Raw genomic sequence first — 23,788 nt, 5'->3', positions numbered from 1 at the left:
TAACAAAGCCTCATGAGACAATTTTTCTTTTAAGCATGAAAATATCTGGCAATGCCAGGAGATCTTCCTTTCATTCCCATGAAGGCATAGAAATGATCCAAAGGTTCCAGGCTGCCATAAAAAGCTGATGACCATTTTACATAGTTGCTCTTGTCATGTGGGCACCTCCTTAAGACATTAGAGTAGTGGTTCTCAAACTTTTGTTTTCAGTACCTTTAGCCTATTAAAAATTATTAAGGATCTTTCCATAGAGTTTTTTGTTTATCTGAATTATATTTATAGACATTTACCATATTGAAAATAAAAACTATTTTTGAATTGAATTTTGAACCTCTAAAAGGGTTTCAGAGATCCCCAGGATTCTCTAGACCATACTTTGAGAATCACTGCATTAAAGGAAGACTTGATCAATTCTTGGGAAAACATTATGGCATTTGTTGATTGTTGAACTTTTCTGAATCTCAGTTTCTCTATCTATCTTATGGGAATGTCGGATCTTCCACTGTCTTCTACATGGGACTATTATGGTAAAATCACTTCTATGTATCTTAAAATAGAAGCCATCATCATCATCATCATCATAAGAAAAATCTTCATAGTCAAAAGACCTGGATTTGAGTCCTAGCCTCTACCAAACATGTGCTATATAACCTTAGATCATTTTTCCCATTTAGGCCTATGTATTCTCTACAAAATGGGAGACTCTTCTATCTCTATTGTTCTATGAATTCTACACAATCAATCTCACAGGCATAAGATGCATTAGTTGTAACTGAATCACAAGTAATTCATCTGAAAAAGTTCAAAGGGTTTTAGAGAACTAGGAGCATAAAAGTATTTTTTCTCTTTGCTACTGAACTCTTTATTTATCTGAATATTGAATTAACTACAACAATAGGAGCATAAAAGTAAGCATTTATTAAGTGCCTCCTGCATATTTGACACTATACTAGGAACTGGCAATATAAATACAAATAATGAAACAATTCTTACTCTCAAGAAACTTACATTCTATTGAAAGAGACAACATGTGCTTATTTAAAAACATATAGAATAAATGTAAGATAATTAGGGAGGGATTTTTTTTTGGGGGGGAATCTGGTGCTTGAGTTGTTTCTTGAAGTCTGTCTATGTGACAAGTAAATCAGTACAAAGTGATAGAGAGGGAAAAGTTAATATGATCTCTTAGGCTACATTTAGAAGTGCCATGTGCAAGAAGGGGGAGAGAGACCTGTTGTATTCAGTCCTGATCAGAGCATGGTATGGCAGGAGATGTCCTGAATCTGGGGTCCAGGACCTGGGTACAAATGCCAACTCTGCTCCTCACCTCCAGATGACAAACTACATGACTTCTATGATCATCAATTCCCTTATCTATAAAAGGAAGAACCTAGGACTAGGAGGCTTGTGAAGTCCCTTCTGGTACTAAATATAAGATCTTTTCAGTTATTTTCAAAATGTCCCTCTAGCATCTCTTTTATCCTATAGGTGGTATACAGTGCAGATATCAACATAAAGGAGAAATGTGTGATGGTTGTGTCCAATGTCAGAAAATGTGAATGAATAATGCAAGATGTGGGAAAGTTATAAATAGAAATTATAAGCCTCAAGTAGCTCATGCTCAAACTCTTCAAAATGTAAATAAATTTAGAATCTTTGAAGATTGAATTGAACCAAATCTATTGTGTGGACAGTGAGTTTTAGGCAGGACTTTGATAAGGTAAAGAAGAGCCTGAAGAAGAGCTTTGAGATTGAGAGCATTTCGGAAGTGGTTTAGTTGAAAGAAGAGAAGGTTTGAGAGGGAGTAAATGGCTGTCCTTCGAATATTTGAAGGGCTGTGCTGTCACACTGGAAGGAGGATCAGACTTATCTGCTTGACCCCAGAGTTCAAAACTAGATTTAGAGAACATTGCTCAGGAACCTGTCTCCTGGGGACCCAGAGATAGTGACTTGTGGGGAGGAGGAGGAATGGCAGGGGGTACCATTCTTAAACCACTGAAGACCAGTTTAGTCACCTGCTTTCTCTGAGTCAGAGAGGGCAGTCATTGCTGCATCCTGCCCTCCTTCTGGTAGGTGTGGAGTTGCCCCTGCTTTTCCCAGAGCCCCAAGGCAGAGGCCCAAGGAGCAGGGACAAACTCTGCTTCCCCAGAAGGCCAAGTGTTGAATTCCCCCCAGAGTGTACGGCTTCCCTGCTGTGTTTTGTGTTTGCCTCAGCTCTCTGTGTCCTCCCATAATCATGCATCTTTGCCTTTGGGTAACCCTAACCTGCTGAACGAACCTAGGGGGCCACTTCTTCTCAGGTGGGGGATCTTCCTCTTCTCCTCCTTCTTCTTCTTCCTTTTATTTTTTTTTTATCATGACGCCTGTTGCTCATAGGTACAAATCAAATGAAGAATATGTGTATGTGAGAGGCCGCGGACGAGGGAAATATGTTTGTGAGGAATGTGGAATTCGCTGCAGGAAACCAAGCATGCTGAAGAAACACATTCGCACGCACACTGACGTCAGGCCCTATGTCTGCAAGCATTGTCACTTTGCTTTTAAAACCAAAGGTAAGAGATGGGAGGCTCCCGCTCCCTTCCTGTGTCCAGGCCGTTCCTGGCAGTAAGTGAGCCCCGGTCTCGCCGGACCAGCCAGGCTCGCTTCTCCTAGGGCTCCAGCCGAGTACTCGCGTTGCCGAGCCTCAGCTCTGGATGGTGCCCTAGGCAGCGGGCACCGGCCCGAGGCATCCCTTTGGTTCTCCAGCCATGTTCCAGGAGGGGGCTTCCAACCACCATCAGGGAAGAAGGAAAAGAAAAGCAGGCAGGAGTACTCCCCATTCCCAGAAACCAGCCCCTGATCCATTCATTCCATCCTCTCAGGTTGGAAGCCATTGTGGCAAGGGCATTCGCCATCATTCTCTTGGAAATGGCTGCAGCTTTTTCCTCATCATTCCTTTCCTTTGGCATAGCATGATAGCGATTTCCCCAAAGGACCGATTAAGCCTGGCATCCATACTCAGTCACAGAAATCTTACTGTTGTCAGAAGTCATTCTGCTCAGATCCACAAAGCTCCCACATGATCACTACTCATGGCAAACAAGGTTTGCCCCAGTTTCACCCACTCCCATGTTCCATCTGCCTCACCATCCCCAACTCGCCTTTTCTCTGCCCCGTCTCCCCACCCAGAAATGCCCGTGTCTCCTCTTCCCCTTCTCAGTCCCCCACTTCTCTCCTCCACACACACAGCCTCATCCTCCCCATTACCAACCACAACTCACTTCCTTGGTGTGGCTACAACTTGCAGGAGGTAACTCGTGCCTGGGCTGGGATGGAGGGGAGACAAGAGGGAGAGACAGGAAATGGGACAGTTGGGGCCAGCATTCTAGACAGCACCTGGGTCTATCAAGGCAGAGAGAAGAACCCGATGGTGGCAAAGGCAGGCTCTGGGCTCTTCTGCTAATGGCAACAGCAGGTAGCTGATTCCCAGGGCTTCAGGAGAGTGGAACTGAGGACCCTGCAGGTTATAGGATTCATGTCTATGTGGCTGCTGGTGCTGCCGGCGGCCTTTGCATGGTATAAGTTAGATAGGGTGGTGCAGTGGAAATAACCTTTGCCTTGTATTCTCAGGCTTGGTACTCTGCCATCCACCAGCTGTCTGCCCTTGAGCCACAACATGCCCATCTGTAAACTGAGGAACCTGGGCCAGATGGTCCTCAAGGGCCCTTCTAACCTTAATAATCTGTGTATCATCAGGAAATATAGAATAAGCTTAGATCTGCCTGGAGTAGGGCTTTTCTTTCTTAAATTAGGCAGCATTGGGCAGAGCTCTGGATTTTGAGTCAGGACAGATCTGGATTCAAATTCTACCTCTGACAGAAGCTATGTGGCAGATCACTTAACTCTTCTCAGTTTCCTCATTCACAAAGTGGGGATAATGATGACACCTGTAAGGGGCAGCTAGTTAATATAGTGGGTAGAAAACTAGCTCTGGACTCAGGAAGACCTAAGTTCAAATACGGCCTCAGACACTTAACCCTTACTAGCTGTGTGACTATGGGCACTTAACCCTAACGGCCTTGAAAAAACAAAACAAACAAAAAAACAAACAACCCAGATAATGTTATTTGTAGAATTAATTCACAGGGCAGTAAGGGGAGTGGGGAGTCAAATGAGATGATGCATGCAAAGTACCTCTCAGTACCCCAAAAGAGGCTCTCAACATTTCAGATCATGACTTCCAGGAGGTCATATAAGGTGGAAGGGAAGAGGAGAGAGGCAAGAAGCTACACACACTCAGGATCAGCCTCAGAGCCCAACGAGCAGCCGTTCTGTGAAAGTTTCTCAATCTTTATTTGTCACGAAGAAGTTTCAGCCATATTGCTGACTGGCTGTCTTCTCTCATTAGACAAACAACTCCCTGAAACTGAAAAAGATGGCGGCTTTGTGGTTCCTGCCATCACTCTTTAGCCCATTTAGTTCCATTTCTTGGTTGTCTTTCTTTTCCCTTCATTTCTTTTTAGAGCTTCTGGGATATTTTCATATTTTCTGGTTTCCCTCAACGTTTCAGGATTCTTTTGACTTCCTGGGACCTCCTTTGCTCTCCTCAGTTCTCTAGCTTTCACTTGGCTTAAGTTTTGGTTACCTAAGTTTGGGTTCTTTTTAATAGAATAGATATGGCCATGGATCTCTTTGCCCACATTCCTTTTTTCCCCACGTTTTTTACAAGTAGAGTCATGTCAGCAGGTTTTTTTTTTTCTTCTGGGTTCAAGCCAAATCTCTTCCCTGGGCTATTGACCGATATTGGCAAACAGCTAGGGGAAGGGACTTATTCAAAATCTCCCACCCATTGCTCTTCTCCAGCTTCCAGGACATCACACACTGCCCTTGAAATAATTTCTTCCCCCTTGTTTCTTGGGGAGAGAGAGGGCCTGAAGCAATGAACCCTGCTCTTGGTGGACCTTAATGATTGGGCCAGCCTTCTCTCAACTTCTTCCCCCCAGAGTGTGTGACTCTTCCCACAAGCACCACTAGCCTTCCTGGGGGTTTGGGATGGACAAGTTATCTTTCCCATCCCTCTCCACTGGAGCACCCCTTCTGGCTGAGCCTGGGCCCAATTTCCAAGCTGACCATTTCTGCCTTGAGAGCCTCTGGGTTTGCTTCCTTCCCAGAATTTCATCAAAGAAGTCATGTTTCCAAAGGAGCCAAAACCACTTCAGTTCTTCCTGGTGGAATTCAGACCTGCCTCCACAAACTAAATTCATCCCAGCTCTTTTGTGTACCTCACTACTACATACATCATCCCTTCTATCTTCTGCCCTTTTCCCATAGGCTACTTTCTTTTGGGGGGGAAGGTTACTATTAGCAAATTAGATAAGATATTGACTTATAACATGTCCCCCTACCCCCCAGAGGAGGTTAAATTTAATAGGGGATTCTGAAAGATTGAAATGCTTTTGAGACTTTAAAAGAATGAATCTTGAATGGCACTGTCACAGGTAGTGACAGAAAAGGAATCCCTTGGATCAGACCCTATAGATGACCAATGACTCTGGCTAAGGACAGCCCTGTTTGGGGAAGTCAACATCCACACATTGAAGTCACTGGCTCTATCTTCATCAAGTATCCTATTCTTCTCTGGGAAGCGTGTTTGACACATTCTTGAGAGCCCACAACAAGGACGTAGAGCTCAAGTGATTCCCCAGTACTGAACTGACATCCATCAAGTCTTCTTTCTTCAGACATCTCTATTACTCTTTCTTCCTGGACTCAATGCAACTCCATTAAATAAGCATTTATTAAGCCCCTACTAGTTGCTGGTCCCGAGAGATGCAAAAATGAAAAAGGGGATGACATCGGGAAAACAGTACCTGTCCTCGAGAAGCTTACGGTTTCTTGGAAGATCTTGCATTCTCCTGGCTCTGTCTGTCTTTGCTTGTTGGTCTGCTTCTTTCCCCTGTCTGCTTGTCTGTATGTCTGCTTTCCTGTCCTGGTCTCTGCGTTCAGATAAAGTAAGACTGACTTGGTTTCTCAAAGAGTTGAGGGAAGAGCTCTTGGCAAAGAATTATGAAGCCAATGGTAGTGGCCCCGGGGGAGGACAGAACACTGGGGACCTGATTCCTCCAGCAAGTGTTGGGGCAACAAGAAAGGAGCAGAACCTTGAGGCTGGTATATAGCCCTTTGGGTTCTGGTCCACAGGTACCATACGACAGTTGACCATGGACTTTTTCCTAGATCTAGGAAGATCCTACCTTTGGGCTGGTATGCAGGTCTTTGAGTTGAGTTAAGTCAAGAGTGGTCTCCTTGTTCCAGACACCCCATCCTTTCTCTAATTTCTTGACTTCTATCTCCACCCTTGTGATGGAGTTCTGGGATGAGCACAAAAGACCCAAGTCCCTGAAATCTCTCTTTCCTGAAAATTAGAGCCTATCTCCATCCCAAAAAAAGGAGTAATTGAAAATCATAATTGTGCTTCTCAGTCAAAGGGCCATAGGCCCAATGGGGCCCACTCCTGGATGATGGTGAAGGGAAGAGAGGAAGGGGAAACTGAGGCTATAATTCATCGGACCCACTTCCTCCAATTTTCTCAGGTGCCTACTGTCATTCCTTAACCCCAGTCTAATCCTGGTCCCCTTTCTTTAACAATTCAATCACCAGACACCCGACTGGAGTCTTAGCAAAAGAAATTGGTACCACCTAATCTATCTGACCTGGGGCTGGTGCCATATTGTTCTTGGATATTGGCAATTGGACACAAAAAATAATAGTACTGGCCTGGGTCTCTTGAGTCCCAGATTTTCAGTCCTGCTTCTACTCATCTGCTAGCTCTAAGGCCTTGAACAAATCACTTCCCTTTCCTGGGCCTCAGTTTCCCCTTATGTCCTTTCTAACTCTGGTAGCTTACAAATTCATGGATCTCAATATTGACATTAGCACCTTCTCCTGCTTCCTCTTCTGAATTCTGGTGGTCCTGGTAGATCAATCATTTAATAGACCCATCCCAATTTCATTATCCTCCTCTCTAGCTGGGGGCCACCCTAGAAGGAAGCTGAGGGTAATACTTGGTGTTGCTTTGGTTCAATAGCAGTGAATTCAGAATAAGAAGATATGAGTCAAATCTCAGCTCTTCCATTCTTCAGCTGTGTGACCTTGGTCCTTCTTTCTCTCCAAGCCTCAGTTTCCTACACTATAAAATGAAGAGGCTGAGCTAGAAGATCTCTAAGGTCTCTTCTGGCTCTCACAGTGTATGAATATCACCCCACCATACTCCTAGGCTGTGCTTTTGTTGACCCTCCCCAGCTTTACGACTAGGGTAAGCACTTGATCTCTTGAGCTGCCCCATGAAGGGAGAATCCAAGAAAAGAAGAATGAGTGGGAAGCAAAGAAGTCCCTTTGCTTTGGTCAGAGGCAGCCATGGTCCTGTTGACCTCCGGGACTCCTACCATGTAGCCTATATGTCAGGGATAGCACCAAAAGCTTGGGGATGGGCACTGTGGCAGATTTGGAATGAGAATTTGGAATTCTCTCTCATAGTCAAGAGACTCTTGACTCTTTCTACCCAATTGGGTGCTGAGCTGATTGACCAGGGGATCCAACGAGTTATCCAAGGAACAAATGCACAGATGAAAGTAGGAAAGAGTCCTGAATATAAGCCTGGACTCATATCCTTGCCTTCCTACTATTAATATCTGTCTGGTCCCTTCTCTTTGAGCTTCACTGATTTTTGATCTTGGAGTCAATGATCACTAATTTTATTTCCTGCTCAGAATCTTGTGGGATATGGGAACTGAGAAACAAGAGTAGTTATTGAGATCTGAGATGGTGAGAGAAGACTTCCCATAGGAGCTGGAATTTGGACTGGACCTTGAAACTTGGGTAGAATTTAAATAAACTGTGAACAGGGGAGGGCATCCCAGGCAGGGAATAGTGTGTCTAAAGCCATGGAGGTGAGATTAGGCCAGGTGTATTAGGAGAGATAAGAAAGAAAGTTTAAAAATGCAAATAAAGAAGAAAGGGGGGTGGCAAGAAGAGGGATAGGAGCGGAAAACTCAAACTTTATTTTTTTGTAAATTCCCAAAAGACAAAAGGATGCAAGCTAAATTTATTTTCTGGAAAAGAATGTAAACAGTTTTGTTACTGAGGAAGAATGAGGCCATTTTGAAATCATCCCTGAGCTTAGCATTCCTAGAAGGAGAGAAATGTTTCTCCCTTCACCATCTGCACCATTTTCCAATCATTCCTTTCCTTCCCTATTGCTCCCTAGCATTCTTCCTCCATTAGTTTTCCAAGGTCTGCCCCCCCTCTCTCTCACCCTCTCCTGGAAACACCAGGTCTCCATGTGCTTAGTGCAGCCATTCTCACCCCAAAATCCATGGCCAACTTTTCCTTTTTCCTTCTAACCCAAGGGTCCCTTCCGCCATGATGGGAGAATCCCTTTGAAGTTTCCATTGGGCTCAGTTCAAAAACCTGGTTCCGAGCTACTTCAGACACAGATGATTCTGGTTAGTTCCATCCAGTTCAGCAAACACTGATTAAGAGACTAACCTGGATGATCTCTAAGCCTTCTGGGAGGGAGATACAGGGTCAAATAAGCCATAGTCCCTGCTTTCACCTTAAGTGAGGAGCCACATTAAAAATCTTGGGCTCTGGGTTGGGGAGGAAGAATCCCTCTGGTGCCAAAAAGTCACAATAGATAGTAAACCGAGGGGATGATGACCCAGAGAAAAGAGAGGTTGTGAGAATTATGGGGGAAGGGGAAAGGAAGAGAAGTACTATAGCCATTTTCAACTAAAAGTGATTAGATTTCTCATCAGCCAGAGTGAAAAGGATAGAAAAGAGATGAGCTGGTTGAAAAGTGAAGGGGAATCAGATAAAGAGAAAAAATTAATTTCTTCTTCCTTCTCCCCAATCTCCAGCCTGTGGTAGATGGAACTGATAGAAGAGGTGATGAGAGGAAATTGTTCCCCTCCTCTTCCCTCCATAGGACTTTGGAGTCACAAGGAATTCCAATCTAAGAGAGTTCATTTGGCCCCCTTAGGTTGGAATTCCCTGTGAGCCCTCATGTTTTATATCTAAGATATAAACAACTGTGAAGTAACTCAATAACTTTGTGAATAACCATACTATTGGCTTGGATTGGATGTGGTCATTCACAGAGTAAATGACACACTTCACAGTTTATCTGCAGTAATACTGATACCAAAAGAACTCTATTACCTTTCTGGAATATATATCCTCTCACTACAAAAACTGTAATAGGGCTGGGCTGGTCACCTTAGATGGGAAAGAGGGGAGAGAAAGGGGGACAAGACTTATGGACCTAAATTGACACCAAGAAAAAGCCTAGCATCTTACACAGAAAGCTTAGCTTTGAAGACAAATGCATTTCAGATCTGATCCCCAGGACATCCCGATCTCACCAGGGCCCTGGAGCCTTGGTCGGAGATAATGCTTCATTAAGCATTAATTAATTTACCGGTAAAGGTGGAATGAGAAAAACAATTTGAAGTTCTCTTTCTGTTTTTCTCTGCCTCCCCTTCCACTTCTCCCTTGCAAGCAATCATGTCCCAGTTCCACCTTAGCAGAGAGATTTCAGGGATGCACAGCCCAGGGAGGGAAAAAGACCTTGGTCCTAGACCTGGTCGTGGCATATTATCCTTGGTCTGGGAGACTGTCCTTGAAGGACCCACTTCCCCAGAACTATAGCAGGGGGACCCAGAGAAGAAGCTTGGGGCTTTGTTTGCTGGCTTGATCTGCCTTTCTCTGCTCTGACAGTGGGCCAGGATACCTTCCTCCCTATCCCACCCCAACCCCCAACACTTAGCTTTAATTGGGGGTTACATCCCTGGGTGTTTCCCCAGATCTGGACTTTGGGGATGTATGTCTTGGGCTATGGGAAAACTTTATAGGAACAGATCTTGGCCATTGGAGGGACTCCATAAGGGAAGATGATGGCTTCACTGACCATGGTGGCAATGGGCAACAAGTTCATAGCAGGAGAACTTTGTAACCTGTATCTTGTTTCTTCTTATTTTGTTTTCTTATTTCATAATCTGACCCTTATCTCCATCCTCATGCTACCTTATCCCATCCCACTCCATATTTTTCCTACCACTACCTCCTCCCAGCCTCATAGAACTTTGCCTCAACCCATTATCCATCCTTCCTGATTCCACTCCATCAAAATCCTTTATTCACTCTGCGATATCCAGTTATCATTCCACCCCAATCTCCCCTTCTCCTTCCATCCTCCAGCTCTAACCATCTCATACTCCCCCACCCTCATCCCATTCTGACTTCATCCCACCTACCGAAAACTCACCTCATCTCATTACATCAACATCTTGTTTCTACCCTTTCATCAGCATTCATATCCCTATCTCACTACCCCACCATGAACCTACTTCTTATCCTCAACCCACTCTTCTCCCATTCCACCCCACCGCATCCCAATTCCATGGTCATCTGATACTATTGTCATTTTAGCTTTTCCTCTTTCTATCCCTGGTCTCTCCTGTTCAAATGTCATCCTACCTCATCCCACCTCCCCTCATCCTGTTCCCAATTTCCCTCCTCCTTGACTTCCCTCATTCCATCCTTCCTAGGCTGCAGCCTTTTTTCTGGGTGGTAGCTGTGGCTAAATTTCCACATTTAGAGATGATGCCTTCAAAGCAGTCTCTGGTCTGCTCACTTACTGCAAGTCCCCCTCATCCTTGTGTCCCCATCCCCTACTTCCCTTGTACCATGCTCTGGGCTAGCCCCAGCTCTGCAGATATTCCTAGGACTGGCTCTGCTGGGACTTCCCTCCCCCATACCAACTCACCCCATCTCTGACTCTCCACCAGCCCCTTGGGAAAGAGACACTCTGACCTTTGCCTCTATCTGTCTGTGCTTCCTTCTAGGGAATCTGACTAAGCACATGAAGTCCAAGGCTCACAGCAAAAAGTGCCAGGAGATGGGGCTGCTGGTGGAGCTGGAAGCCGAGGAAGGTATGATCCCTACAGGGCCTGCCTGTGCCTGCCTGCCCTGGGATCTTGGTCGGAGCTATGTCATTGGCTCATGGCACAGCCTGGGAGTGGGATAGGGAATCCTGGATGGCCCTATGACCCCCTAGACAACTCCACGACATGCAAGTGAATTTGGTTTGGTTTTGGTATCACCTCCCTGATGTCACAGTCATTTTTGAAAATGAAGGACAAACAGAAACCTCAATGAGTAGGAGCTGTCCCACTGAGGATCAGGCAACCAAACTTCCTTCCTCCTTCCCTTCCTCTTTCCCTTCTTTCTTCCTTCTTTCCTTCTTTTTTTCCTTGCTTCCTTCCCATCTTCTTTTCTTCTTCTCTCCCTCTTTCCCTCCTTCTTTTCCTCTCCCTTCCTCCCTCCCTTCCTCCCTCCCTTTCTTCTTCCCTTCCTTTCCTTTCCTTTCCTTTCCTTTCCTTTCCTTTCCTTTCCTTTCCTTTCCTTTCCTTTCCTTTCCTTTCCTTTCCTTTCCTTTCCTTTCCTTTCCTTTCCTTTCCTTTCCTTCTTCTTTCCTTTCTTCTTTCCTTTTCTCCTTCCTTCCTTCCTTCCTCTTTTCCTTCCTTCTTTTCTCCCTCGTTCCCTCCCTCCCTTCTTCCTTCCTTCCTTCTTTCTTTCCTCCCTTCCTCTCCCTCCCGTTCTTCCTTCTTTCTCCTTTCTTCTTTTCTTTCCTTTCCTCCTATAGGCTACATCTCTTTCTTTAAAAACCTGCCTTAAACCCAAATCACTCAAACCATTATCACTGACTGAGTAAAAGTAAGTCCCAGGCCAAGCTGACTTGGCCCTGGTTTGGGCCTATCTCAGAGTAAATGTAAAGAACAGATTGTTTCTGTTTTGGCCAGAAACACTGAGGGTCTTTCCCTCCCAGTTTTCTATTTTTTTGACTAAGTTTAAAAAAAAGAAAAGCCATCCTCTGTCCCATTTCTTACCTAGCCAGAATCACTGAATGGGTGTTGCCTCATCAAAGTGAGACTTGTTAAAGATCTTAGCTTAAAAAGGCCAAGGTCTCCCACTGCACCCAGGACCATCTCCTATCATCCTGATCTACATCTGGCCACTGGACTCAGAGGGTTCCAGAAAAAAAAAAAAAAATGAGGCAAGGTGACCTTGCACAGCCCTCCTTCAGTGAAATCCAGCTTATTAGCATGTCATGGTATCCCTTCTCTGATGTCATCATGGCCCTTTCTGAGAACAAAAGACAAACAGATATTGCTAATATCCAGCTCAGATACTCTGTGACTATGACTCTAAGTCCCTTCCCCTCTTTGTGCCCCATTTTTCCCTATTGACAGTTCATGGCTCTATGGATCAGACACTCTATCTAAGGCCTCTTTCTGTTCGTGCTTCAAATCTGTGGCACAAGTGGGAAACTCATTCTGATATCTCTAAGCAAGCTTCCTCTTCACTTAAAACCTGCCTTGTTGAGCAAGTCCCAGCGAATGGGATTATCTTGAATTGAGCATGAGTGCCCTCCAGTGGTAGCATCCCTGAAGCTCTCCTCCAGGATCATCGGCTTTTCTTTCTGAAATTATGGGTGGAGGAGGATGGGTGGGGGGTGGAGGGAGGGCAGCTGTGAGCAATCCATCCCAATCCAGAGGCCTCAGGAGCCATCTGTTTGCCAGAATGCAGAATCAAAGAATTACGAGTGGGATGGACCCTTAGAAACAGTCTTGTTCAATCCTTTAATGTTACAGAGGAGAAAATAAGGGACGGATTCCTTCCCTTCTGTCCAGGACACATAGCTACAAGAGTCAAAATGGTGATTTGGATTAGGAGTCTCCTCCTTCCGAGTCCTAAGCAACTTCACCTTGGCCTGGCTGCCTCCTGTTCCCAACTGTGGTGTTCACTTATGAGGCCACGTGAGGAGGGGGGTTTATAGTCTGATGCAGGGCCAGCGGAGGCCAGCCAGGATGGGGAGGGGACTAGTGGCCAAATGAGGATTGGGCGAAGGAACCGAAGATGTTTAACCTGGAGAAAAGAAAACGGGGAGGGAGGGGAGAGAGAAAATGGGAACACGGTCCCTGTCTCAGGTGTCCCAAAGGGCTATTGGTGGAAAAGGGATTCAACTTGTTTTTCTTGGACTCAAAAAGGAAGGACTAGGAGCACTTAAGGGAAATTTTCAATTGCATAGAAAGGCAAACTAATTAACAGAACTGTCCAAAAGTGGGATGTTCTGCCTGGGGAGAAAGGCAGGTTTCTCATTAATGGTCATCTTTAAGTATAGATTGATTGGAACATCTAAAGCACTAGGCCTGGAGTCAGAAGAGTGTGAGTTCAAATCCAGATTCAATTCTAGCTTTGTGACCTTGAACAAGCCACTTAACCCAGATTGCTAATAACCAGATGCTTCCAAAAAAAAAAAGCGTAGATTGAATGACAATTTGCTGGAATTGGAATAAAAATTTTCCCACTGAAATATGAGCCAGAATATATGCCCTCTCAGGTCTCTTTGATGATGAAATTTTGTGATTCTGTGAAATCATTTTCCTAAACCTCAATTTTCCCCATCTATAAGGCTTGGAATAAATGCTGATGGTGATGCTGATTGTAATAACTGGCATTTTTAGAGGCCTTCAGGTTTCACAAATTTTATTTGTTTATTTATTTAACATTACCTTTAAGGTCTATGATTATCCTGTGGCACAAATGGAAGTTCATTTTGATGATCGCTAATATTATTAGTAATAGTATAATTATTACATATATAATATTTTTTATTTAATAGCCTTTTATTTACAGGATATATGCATGGGTAACTACAGCATTAACAATTGCCAAACCTCTTGTTCCAATTTTTCACCTCTTACCCCCCCCCCTCCCCAGATGGCAGGATGACAGTAGATGTTTAAATATTTAAAATATAAATTAGATACACAATAAGTATACATGACCAAAACGTTATTTTGCTGTACAAAAGAATCAGACTCTGAAATATTGTACAATTAGCTTGTGAAATCAAAATGCAGGTGTGCATAAATATAGGGATTGGAATTTAATGTAATGGTTTTAGTCATCTCCCAGAGTTCTTTTTCTGGCATAGCTGGTTCAGTTCATTACTGCTCCATTGGAAATGATTTGGTTGATCTCGTTGCTGAGGATGGCTGGTCCATCAGAACTGGTCATCATATAGTATTTTGTTGAAATATATAATGATCTCCTGGTCCTGCTCATTTCACTCAGCATCAGTTCGTGTAAGTCTCTCCAGGCCTTTCTGAAATCATCCTGTTGGTCATTTCTTACAGAACAGTAATATTCCATAATATTCATAACCACAATTTATTCAGCCATTCTCCAACTGATGGACATCCATTCAGTTTCCAGTTTTAGCCACTACAAAAGGGCTGCCACAAACATTCGTGCACATACAGGTCCCTTTCCTTCTTTATAATCTCTTTGGGATATAATCCGAGTAGTAACACTGCTATTATTATTAATCAGAGAAATGCAAATTAAGACAACTCTAAAATACCACTACACACCTGTCAGATTGGCTAAGATGACAGGAAAAAATAATGATGATTGTTGGAGGGGATGCGGGAAAACTGGGACATTGATGCATTGTTGGTGGAGTTGTGAACGAATCCAACCATTTTGGAGAGTAGTTTGGAACTATGCTCAAAAAGTTATCAAACTGTGCATACCCTTTGATCCAGCAGTGTTACATATATAATATAATAGTAATAAGATTTCTCCCAACTCAAAGCTCTAATAATCCTCATCATCCAACCCTTCCCCAGATCCCATTTATAAATAAGGAAAGTGAGACCAGGGAGTTTAGGTAAATAGCCAAAAGTCACACAGCGAGTTAGAGCCGGAAGAAAACCCAAACCTTGATTCCAAGCCCAGGACCCTTTGTATTGCACCCATAGGCCTCTAATTGCTAGTGGCTACTTGCCCTCTAGGCCAGAGCTCAGTGAGCTACAGGTTGTACTCTCTCTGGCTAGGAGAGGTCCTCACAATGACCAGAATATCTAAGTTAGAAGGACCTTTGGGACCTTCCAAGCCAATCCTTCCAGGGTACAGAGAAGGAAAGGCGTCTGGGAGGAGAAGTCCTTTGCCCAAGGACATACACCCTTTTGTGAGTCGGGCCCTCTCCCTGTATCTGGGGGCCTGGGATCTGGTGGGTGGGTAAGCCTGGTCCACTCGGCCTTGTCCTTGCCCCTGAGTTTAGTCTGTCTCTCCTTCAGGAGCCAGCGATGACCCCTTCCAGGATTCCGAGGGGCGGGAGGGCTCTGAGGCAGTGGAAGAGCACCAGTTTTCTGATTTGGAAGAATCCGACGAGGATGAGGATAATGAAGATGATGAAGATGATGAGGATGAGGAGGAGAGCCAGGACGAGCCCACTCTGAAGCCCTCAGAAGGGCCACCACCTTCTGGACACTCAAAGGCTAGCTCTCCACCAGCTCAGGACAAAAGCCCCCGAGCAACCCCATCTTTGCCCCAAGACGTTACCTCGCGTAACCAGCCCACAGCAAGCTCGAGATGGGAGGCGAGATGGCCAGCAGACTGGAGTGAAGCTGCCACCTGTCAGAGCCACTTGTGTCTCCACCAGCCAGCTCTGATTTCCCGGGAGCCCTTAGCTCCTGGTGAGCAGGAACTGGCCCCAAACCAGCAGGGGGGGATCTTAGCCATGGGCCCGTTGTTGAGCTCCCAGGCCCCATCCCCAAGAAGGCCGTGGTCCCCTGGCAAAGAGCCCTGCAGCAGCAGACCCATGGTCCCCCGAAAACACGCACTAACCAAAAATGAAAGTCCTTCCCAGCGCTTTGCACCAGCTGGAGAAATGCCATCCTTCCAGGGTGGCTCTCCTGGGAGAGGGGCTTCCCCCGGTCCATGGATGGCATCTCCTCTCAGGTGCATGTCACCCTCAACTCACTTGTCCCCAAGAAGAGAACTGTCCCCACGAGCCTATCTCCCACCAGAGGGCGGGGTCTCTCCAGAGAGGAACTTGTCTCCTAGCCAGGAGATGATACCCCTGAGACACTCATCCCCCAAGAAAATGTCTCCAGGACTTTCTGAGTCCCCCCCACGGTACCCACTGCCAGGGAAAAATGACTTAGTGTTCAGAAGTGGCACAGCAGCGGATGAGCAAACCCTGGGCAGTCTCACAGTCGCTCAGCGTGGCCTCTTCTCTCAAAAGCCTCTACCTCACAAGCTCCTTGGCAAAAACGTGGAGACCTCTGAATCTAAGACGGTGAGTTGGTACACTCTTTCAGTGCGTCTTCCCGGGGTTTCCTTAAGGGCGGTATTTTTCCCCCATCATTCAAGACATTACCCCTTAGGGATATAAAAGGAAAAAGAAGTTAGGGAGAGTGGAGTCTCTCTCGAAAGTTCTGTCTCCCTTGGACAAAAGCACAATAATGATTCCTTTCCACAGATTGAGTATTCAGTCTGTGAAATTAGGTTTCCAGGTCTTAATTGCTCCTGTAGATATGTTCAAGGATTAAGGCCGTATCCTAAAACTATTACCAACACCGTGATCACCTTCTATACCCTCACTATCACTCCCACTTTAAGCATCCTTATTATCATCCCCATTACCATCATCATGATGGCCATCCTCCTATCACATCATCTCTAGCCCCATCACTGTCACTATCAACACTATAACCACCATAACCATTACCATTGCCCTCATCATTAGGACCTGTAGGACCATCACTGCCAAAATAAAATTTATCCCCCAGAACATGACTACTAATTCCCTTATCACTCTGAGCATCGCCATCTATTTACCCCAACTACCATCATCACTAACCCATCACCACTATCCTCATTACCCTCTCCTCCTATAGCACCATGACCATCCCTATCACCAATGCCCCCATTATCACTGCCCCCATCATCACTACCCCCATCACCACTACCCCATCACCACTACCCCCCATCATCACTGCTTCCATCATCACTATCCTCATCACCACTACCCCCATCACCACTACCCCCATCACCCTGTCCTCCTATAGCATCATGTATGCTCTATATACATAAATGTTTGTAAATACATTGAGATTGTATTTATGAGTTTTTACAAAAAAAATTAATACTGAGATAGTATATAAATTGAATTTTGCAACCCCATCACCACTATCCCCATCACCACTGCCCCCATCGCCACTACCCTCATCACTACTACCCTCATCACCACTGCCCCCATCACCCTCACTATCCCAGTCACTATCACTGTCATTATGATGCTCATTGCTTCCACTAATATCTTCACACTATTACCATCACCATCACAACTATCACCACAATCACCATTACCATCACTGTCCCCATTACCATCACCACCACTATTGCCACTTACTAGATCTTTTTCAATTGTCTGTTGGTGTATGGTCTGCTACATGCATATGGTTCCTATTGTTTAGAACAGAGTGTATCAAACTCATGCCCTGAGTCAGCACTCCCAATAGGTTTTGAACCAGATTAAAATGTAATTGGGTAACAAAATAAATAAAAATACAGCACAACTTAGATAATGTTCAATTTGTGGCATTCTAAATCTATATGCAACCAACAGGGATCCAGTTAAGCATAACAGCCCTTGTCTAAAACCTAACATTGTAAAATAATATTTTGCCTGATCTCTGATCAGGGAATCTTTTCCCCCTTAATTTATTCAGTATATCTTTTTGTTTACAATAGAGATCTTGGGTAAGATGGGTGTGGGTTGGGTGGTGGGGAGAATAGATGAAGTGAGTGGATTTCAGAGCTGTATGCAGACAATATGGCAGTTTTGTTTTCCCTCCAATGGCACATAACCATTGGCAGGAGGTCCTGGGGAAGCTGCAAGGAGACCTGTAATCTTGGATGTTGCCCCACCCACAGCGGCATCCCTGAGCATTTCTGGCTGGATGTGATGTCCAGTCCAGCCCAATGGCCTAGGTTATATGACCTCTGCTTTATGGCAGGCTTGTGACCTTCAGCGCCCTGGGATCCCCTGTTGTTCCCTCTAGTTCTGAGCCTGCTGTTGTGCTTACCCCTCGTGTGTATATGTGTGTGTGTGTTTGTTACCCCATGCAGAAGTTGGAGCCCAGAAGCCCAGCCTGCTCACCAGGTCCTGCTCACCCGTTTCCCTCCAGACCCTTCTCTTCACTTCATGAATTCCATGGCCACCTCCCAGGCCGGACAGGAGAGAACCTCTTTAGTCACCTCCCTCTGCATTCCCAGCACTTAGCCAGGACCCCGTGCCCCATGATCCCCATTGGGGGGATCCAGATGGTCCAGGCCCGGCCCAGCACCCATCCCACGCTGATGCCCGGAGCTGGGGCACCGTGGGCCACCTGCTTCTTTGGTGGGGGCAGCGACCTGACCGACTCCCGGCAGGCTCAGGAGAGAAGTCGAGAAGGCCCGCCGGAGACCTCCTCAGCATCTGTGTCCCCTGTGGCCAAGGTCTCCAAGTTTACTCTATCCTCAGAGCTGGAGAGTAGCAGCTATTCCATAGAGAGAGCCAGGACTAGTGAGGGTCAGGTTGTGCCGGACTGGGAGCAGCCCAGGATCGGAGGGATGTCCTCGGAGACCAAGGCTCCCGCCCCCCCAGACAGCCCCAGCCCGAGCTCTGAGCAGCCTCCCCGGCAGGCCAAGAGGCCCAGCCCGAAGGCAGCCCGCAGCAGCCCCTGCACTGACTCTGAGACACCACGCACTTTCCCCTCGGTGTTTCCTTCCCAGCCGTTGGACCGAAGCAGCTCCACAGGCTGCCTCATGGAGCCCGCCCGGTGCCTGGCCACCCGCAGGAGGAACCTGTCGGGAGAGCTCCGGCCGGCGGCCAGCCCTTGTCGCCCGCTGGGCTCCCCGCCCTTGGAGAGTGAGGGGTCTGGACAAAGTCCCAGGAGGCCAGAGGACGGGGACGAAGCAAGCTCCTAGTCTCCCCCATCTGCATCAGCGTCAGGCTTCCAACGTAAAGGAACAGACCTTTCCAACACTATTTCCTGCAGTATAGTCATCACACGCAGACGCACTCTCACTTCCGACCAAACTCACAGAAACACCCCTTGTTGAGTCGTCCTGTCTGATATTATCTTCCCATGTATGCAGTTACTTGTGCCTTTTCTGATACCTTTTTTTGCTTGAAATGTTTAAAAGGAAAAACAAATGAGGTGTTTAAGGCTGTGAATATTTTTGTAGAGTTTTTCAAAGGGGTTGGTTGAGTGGTGTCCTCTGGCGTCATGGGGCCCCCCTTGCCAGGGCTGGGGAGAGGCAACTGTTTACTGCGGGAGGTTATGCACTGAAAAAAACAAACCCAAGAAACCTTTTTTTATACTGATTAAATGAAAAAAAAAGTTCCTCTGTACAGATGTTTATGGTTCCTATTTATTGCAGGCTCTATTTAATCTTCCACCAAGCACTTGTCTGCTTGTCCCTTTTTTGGGTGGCCTTCCCCCACCCTCCCCCTCAGACAGTTTGGAAATGCCTTCTTCTTGACTCCTCCCAGCCCCCAGGTTGTGAGTAGCCAGCAGACAGATTGAGGACCCCCCCCCAAACTTAGCTCTTCCCATCAATCACAGAAAGCATCCTTTTCTGTCTATTTTAATGATTTTAGAAAGGGAAAGAAACTTCACCTTTGAGCATTTACTTTCAAGATACAGAAAACAATCAGATGGAGGGGCTAGTATCTGAATGGTGCTTCTTAGGGCCATGAAATTCTTGTTCTGGCTTTCGTAATGGTGGGGATGCTGAGGATGCTGATGATGCTGGGGATGCTGGCTAAGGAGGTGTAGAACCCATCCTCCTCCCTATCCTGGACCAAATATGAAAGTCTGGGCTTTGAACATTTGCCCATCTTCCTCTCTCTCCTTCCCCCAAAAGCTGAGCTGTCCTCTTGATGTCGGAGCCTCACATCTGCTGCCCGTGTCAGAGAGGACAGGGAATTATTTCCAGAGGAAAGCCTTCGGGGAGATCTTTTGGGATCAGAGCTGTTGGCCCCTTACCTCATAAAACTCTGGCCTTATACCTCCCTGGGGTCTAGGCGGCTGTGGGATCATTGATCAGCCGTAGAGCTAGAAGGCACTTTAAAGGTCACAAGTATTCCAACTCATTCATGTTTCAGGTGAGGTGACCAAGGTCCAAAGGACCAAGTGACATATCCAAAATCATCCAGCAGAGCTTCCCGTTTTCTTTAGTGACAGAACAGAAGCACTTAGTCTTACAGAGTTAGGATCAAGAAGTGGGCTTTTGTACCTTTTGTAGTAAATTGCCTGCCATACCAACAGGGATATGAAGAAAGGATATTAGCACTCCCGGGACTTGGAATGGGCTCTGCTGAGCTCAGTTTCAATTTCCCAATTTTTTTTTTTTGGTTCTAACATTTTTCCCTGGCCTGGAGGTTCCTTATGCTAGGCTACCTGCTATCCAGAAGCTGTTTTCTAATTTATCTGTATTTAATGTCTTCAGAAGCTCACATAAAAAGCAGAAAGCATAGGGCAGCTAGATAGTGGATGGAGCACCAGCTCTGAAGTCAGGAGGACCTGAGTTCAAATCTGGCCTCAGACACTTAATATTTCCTAACTGTGTGACCCTGGGCAAGTCACTTAACCCCAATTGCCTCAACCAAAAAATAAATAAATAAAAATAAAAAGCAGAAAGCAACCAAAGAGAGTGTGAGTGGAAAGGAAACTTAGTGTCAGGGATGTGCTAGAGCCAGCCTTAACCATCTCCCAAGAAAGTCGATTGTTAAATTTCCAGTATGAACATTTACAACTCAGAAACCAGCAAACACTACAAATCAGGCTGATTTATTGTTTTGTTCATTGTCTAAACTTCAGAAAGTTATAGATAAAATATTAATAATGCAAATTAAATGTAAAGCTTTGTCCTGCTATCGAGAGAGCTGATTGTTAAACATTTAACTACATATCCCTTGTGATGCCCACTGTGCTCATATGAACGTTCCAGTATTGGGAAGCATTCAGGTTTGGCTGGCTCATTGTTGACTTGACTTGAGCAGTTTGCTGCAGTAGGATGAGCCGTGTTTTTGGAGCCCAAGGATCTGGATACAAATCTCAGCTCTGTCACTTAGCATCCCTGCTCCTTGATGGACCTCAGTTTCCTCCTTTGCAGAATGAGGGAGTGGAATAGACCTTCTCTAAAGTTCCTTCTTGTTTTAAGAATTTGAAGCCTCTTTGAGAAGGCCAGCCAGGCTGGGTCTTTTTCAGTTGTCATCTCTCCAGGAAGTGATGGTTATAGTTGAGATCAGGGTGCATTTTGCTGCCCGTCCACTTGACCTTGATTTTTGTGGCCAGCTCTGCTCCTGACCAGTAATCAGGAGTGCCAACACCATTAAAAGGTAGGTGTTCGTATCCTCTGCCCCACTATTTGGTCACCAATTCCAAACTCTTTTTCTTCTGCTGGCATGAACTATCCAAGGATCCGAGAAAGGAGTTTGTAGGTTAGAGACCAGCAGGCCAAAATTACATGATCCCTTTCTCCCCCTTGGGGTAAATGAGGACTCTTTGGTTAAAATGTGATTTGGTCAAGGGTGAATGGAGAGGTCAGGGACAGGGATAGATTATCAATTATAAGACCATAGGTTGTAGAACTGAAAGAGATCACCTTAACCAGACCAGTCATTTTATAGCCAATATCTCTGACAAGTCATCATCTGACCTTGACTCGAATCTCTCCGGTGAAGGGAAGCTCACTACCTCCTGAGGCAGCCCTTTGCAAACTTGGAACAGAAGGAAATCTAAGTGAAATCTGCCCCCAAATGCCCCTAGTTCCTTTTTCTGGGATCAGAGTCCATCTCTCCCCTATGGCATCTCCTTAAATCCTTAAAAATAGCGATGATGTGCCCCATTGGGTCCTCTCTTCTCCGGGTTCAATATATCTTTGTCCAGCATGGTATTTATTCCTTATCCTCCTAGCTGCCCTCCCCCCCACCTGTTCCACTTTCCTCAGATGTGGCCCTGTGGCATTTTCATACCCTCTGAGATCAATTGGGAATGCACAATACCTAGAAATTTCCATCTGGTAAATTTTCTTGGGTGGGGAGGTGCAGTGGGTGTTTCAAAATGCTAACTCCTTTCCCTGGATTTGGCCACCCAATAGAGCCTGATTCACCTGGGTACCCCTTTCCCCTCCCTGTTCTCATCCTCTTTTTGCCCCTGGGCTTCTGCTCTGTTTTAAGACCTTCAGGGGCCCTGGGAGAGGGGAAGACTGAAGTTCCAAGGCCACACGCCCCATCTGTTTATCATTAGGAGAAATCTGATGGCACCGGTGGTCACATCGGGGAACAAAGGCCCCTCCTAGAAGTTCATGCCATGCTTTGTCTCTGTGTTAAAGTGTGCAGGTATTCTGGAAGTGGGCATGTCTCCAGATGATTTCTGTGTTCTTACAATGGCAATAGTAATCATTCCAAAAGAACTCTGTAGATATATGCTATATATGTACAGAGGGGTTGGGGAGGGGGGAGTTGCCTGTAATTTTATTTAAACTCTGGTTTCCACAGTTGCATCTTGCAATGTCTGTATGGTATATATCGGTGCAAAAACCCCACAACAACGAGCCCACCCAGGTTTAAAGCACAGCCTCTTTATGTACAAATGAGGAAAACTATATTCCATGTGTGATGTTCCTGACTCTCCTTGTAAATGACGTCTGGACTGTGAATGAGAAGTTTTTACAAGTATAATAATTTATTACAGTTCAGGCTGGCTGTTCAGTCTGAGCCTATTTTTTTTTAAACAGCATGTTGGAATAAATTTTCTAAGTCCCAACATAGCCCTCCTTGCCTGGCTGCTGACCTTTACTCACTGAACATGAGAGCTGGAAAGAGCCTTTAGCGTCATCATGTCAAGCCCTCTCGTTTTCCCAGATGGCGAAACTGAGGTTCAGAGAGACAAGATCTCTCTACTTGAGGGAGAGACTCAGAACTGAGACTAGAACCCAGCACCACTACCATGCCACCCAAATCACTTTTAGGACCATACATTTGGAGCTAAAGGGACCTTATTTTATAGAAAATAGTAACTAGTTTGCATGTAGTATTTTAAGATCATAAAATGCTTTACCAATGTTATTTCTTTTGGTCCTCAAAACAGCACCAGGAGATAGATGTTGTCATTCCCATTTTGCAGATAGGGAAACTGATGCTTAAGAAGATGAAGTATGATAGTAAGTGCCTAGGGTCAAATTTGAATACAGATCTTTCTTCCTCCAGGCCCAGCATGGTATCCATTGGGCCCTTCTATCTGCCTCTAGATGAAGAGACTCAGGTGCAGAGAAAATAGATTGAATTGCTTAAATTCACATAGAAAGAGAGAGAGAGAGAGAGAGAGAGAGAGAGAGAGAGGAAGAGAGAAAGAAAGAAAGAAAGAAAGAAAGAAAGAAAGAAAGAAGAGAAAGAGAGAGAGAAAGAAAGAAAAGAAAAAGAAGGATCAGCCCAGAGAAATAGGTTACTTTTTGCCCAAGTTCACACAAATAGCAAATGCCAAAAGTCAGGATTCAGAACCAGTTTGTCCAGCTGTAAATGCAGGGCTTTTCCCAGACTGGTCAGTCTTGGATATCAGCTGTCTCTTCCCCAAAATGAGGGGGATTGAGCTACATGCCCAGAAGGACCTAAAAGGGAAGCATTTAATTACCCTTAAAAGGACAATGTATCTCCTTGGATAAACAGGAAATCTGGGCCTTTTGCTGACTGGTGAATAAGAGAAAAATTTCCCATCCCTAAATTCATGCTCTGTAGAGCCAAATGCCTAACCTGTGACTTAGAACACAAGCTAGAAGGGCCCTTAGAACAGACCATATTAGTGCTGGGAGAAAGCTTAGAACACAGAATTTCAGGGTTGGGAAAGCT

The 23,788-nt window shown here is 45.4% G+C and overlaps 1 protein-coding gene across 4 annotated transcripts in view; it reads left to right on the top strand.

The window, feature by feature from the left end:
- HIVEP3 (HIVEP zinc finger 3) overlaps nucleotides 1-23,273 on the top strand; it is a 640,787-nt gene extending 617,514 nt beyond the window's left edge. For all 4 annotated transcript variants that reach the window (XM_031962331.1, XM_031962332.1, XM_012546000.3 and 1 more), the window contains 4 exons: nucleotides 2,377-2,552; nucleotides 10,881-10,967; nucleotides 15,183-16,186; nucleotides 18,022-23,273. In XM_031962331.1, coding sequence (XP_031818191.1) covers nucleotides 2,377-2,552; nucleotides 10,881-10,967; nucleotides 15,183-16,186; nucleotides 18,022-18,861 — 2,107 coding nt within the window. In that variant the 3' untranslated portion in view covers nucleotides 18,862-23,273. The remainder of the gene's footprint in view (nucleotides 1-2,376; nucleotides 2,553-10,880; nucleotides 10,968-15,182; nucleotides 16,187-18,021) is intronic.
- Nucleotides 23,274-23,788: the final 515 nt, after the last annotated feature.

The sequence above is a fragment of the Sarcophilus harrisii genome, chromosome 3 (genome assembly GCF_902635505.1).
Source record: "Sarcophilus harrisii chromosome 3, mSarHar1.11, whole genome shotgun sequence".
Lineage (NCBI taxonomy): Eukaryota > Metazoa > Chordata > Mammalia > Dasyuromorphia > Dasyuridae > Sarcophilus > Sarcophilus harrisii.
The sequence above is the reverse complement of the archived record's forward strand: the minus strand, read 5'-3'. Positions and strand labels throughout refer to the sequence as shown.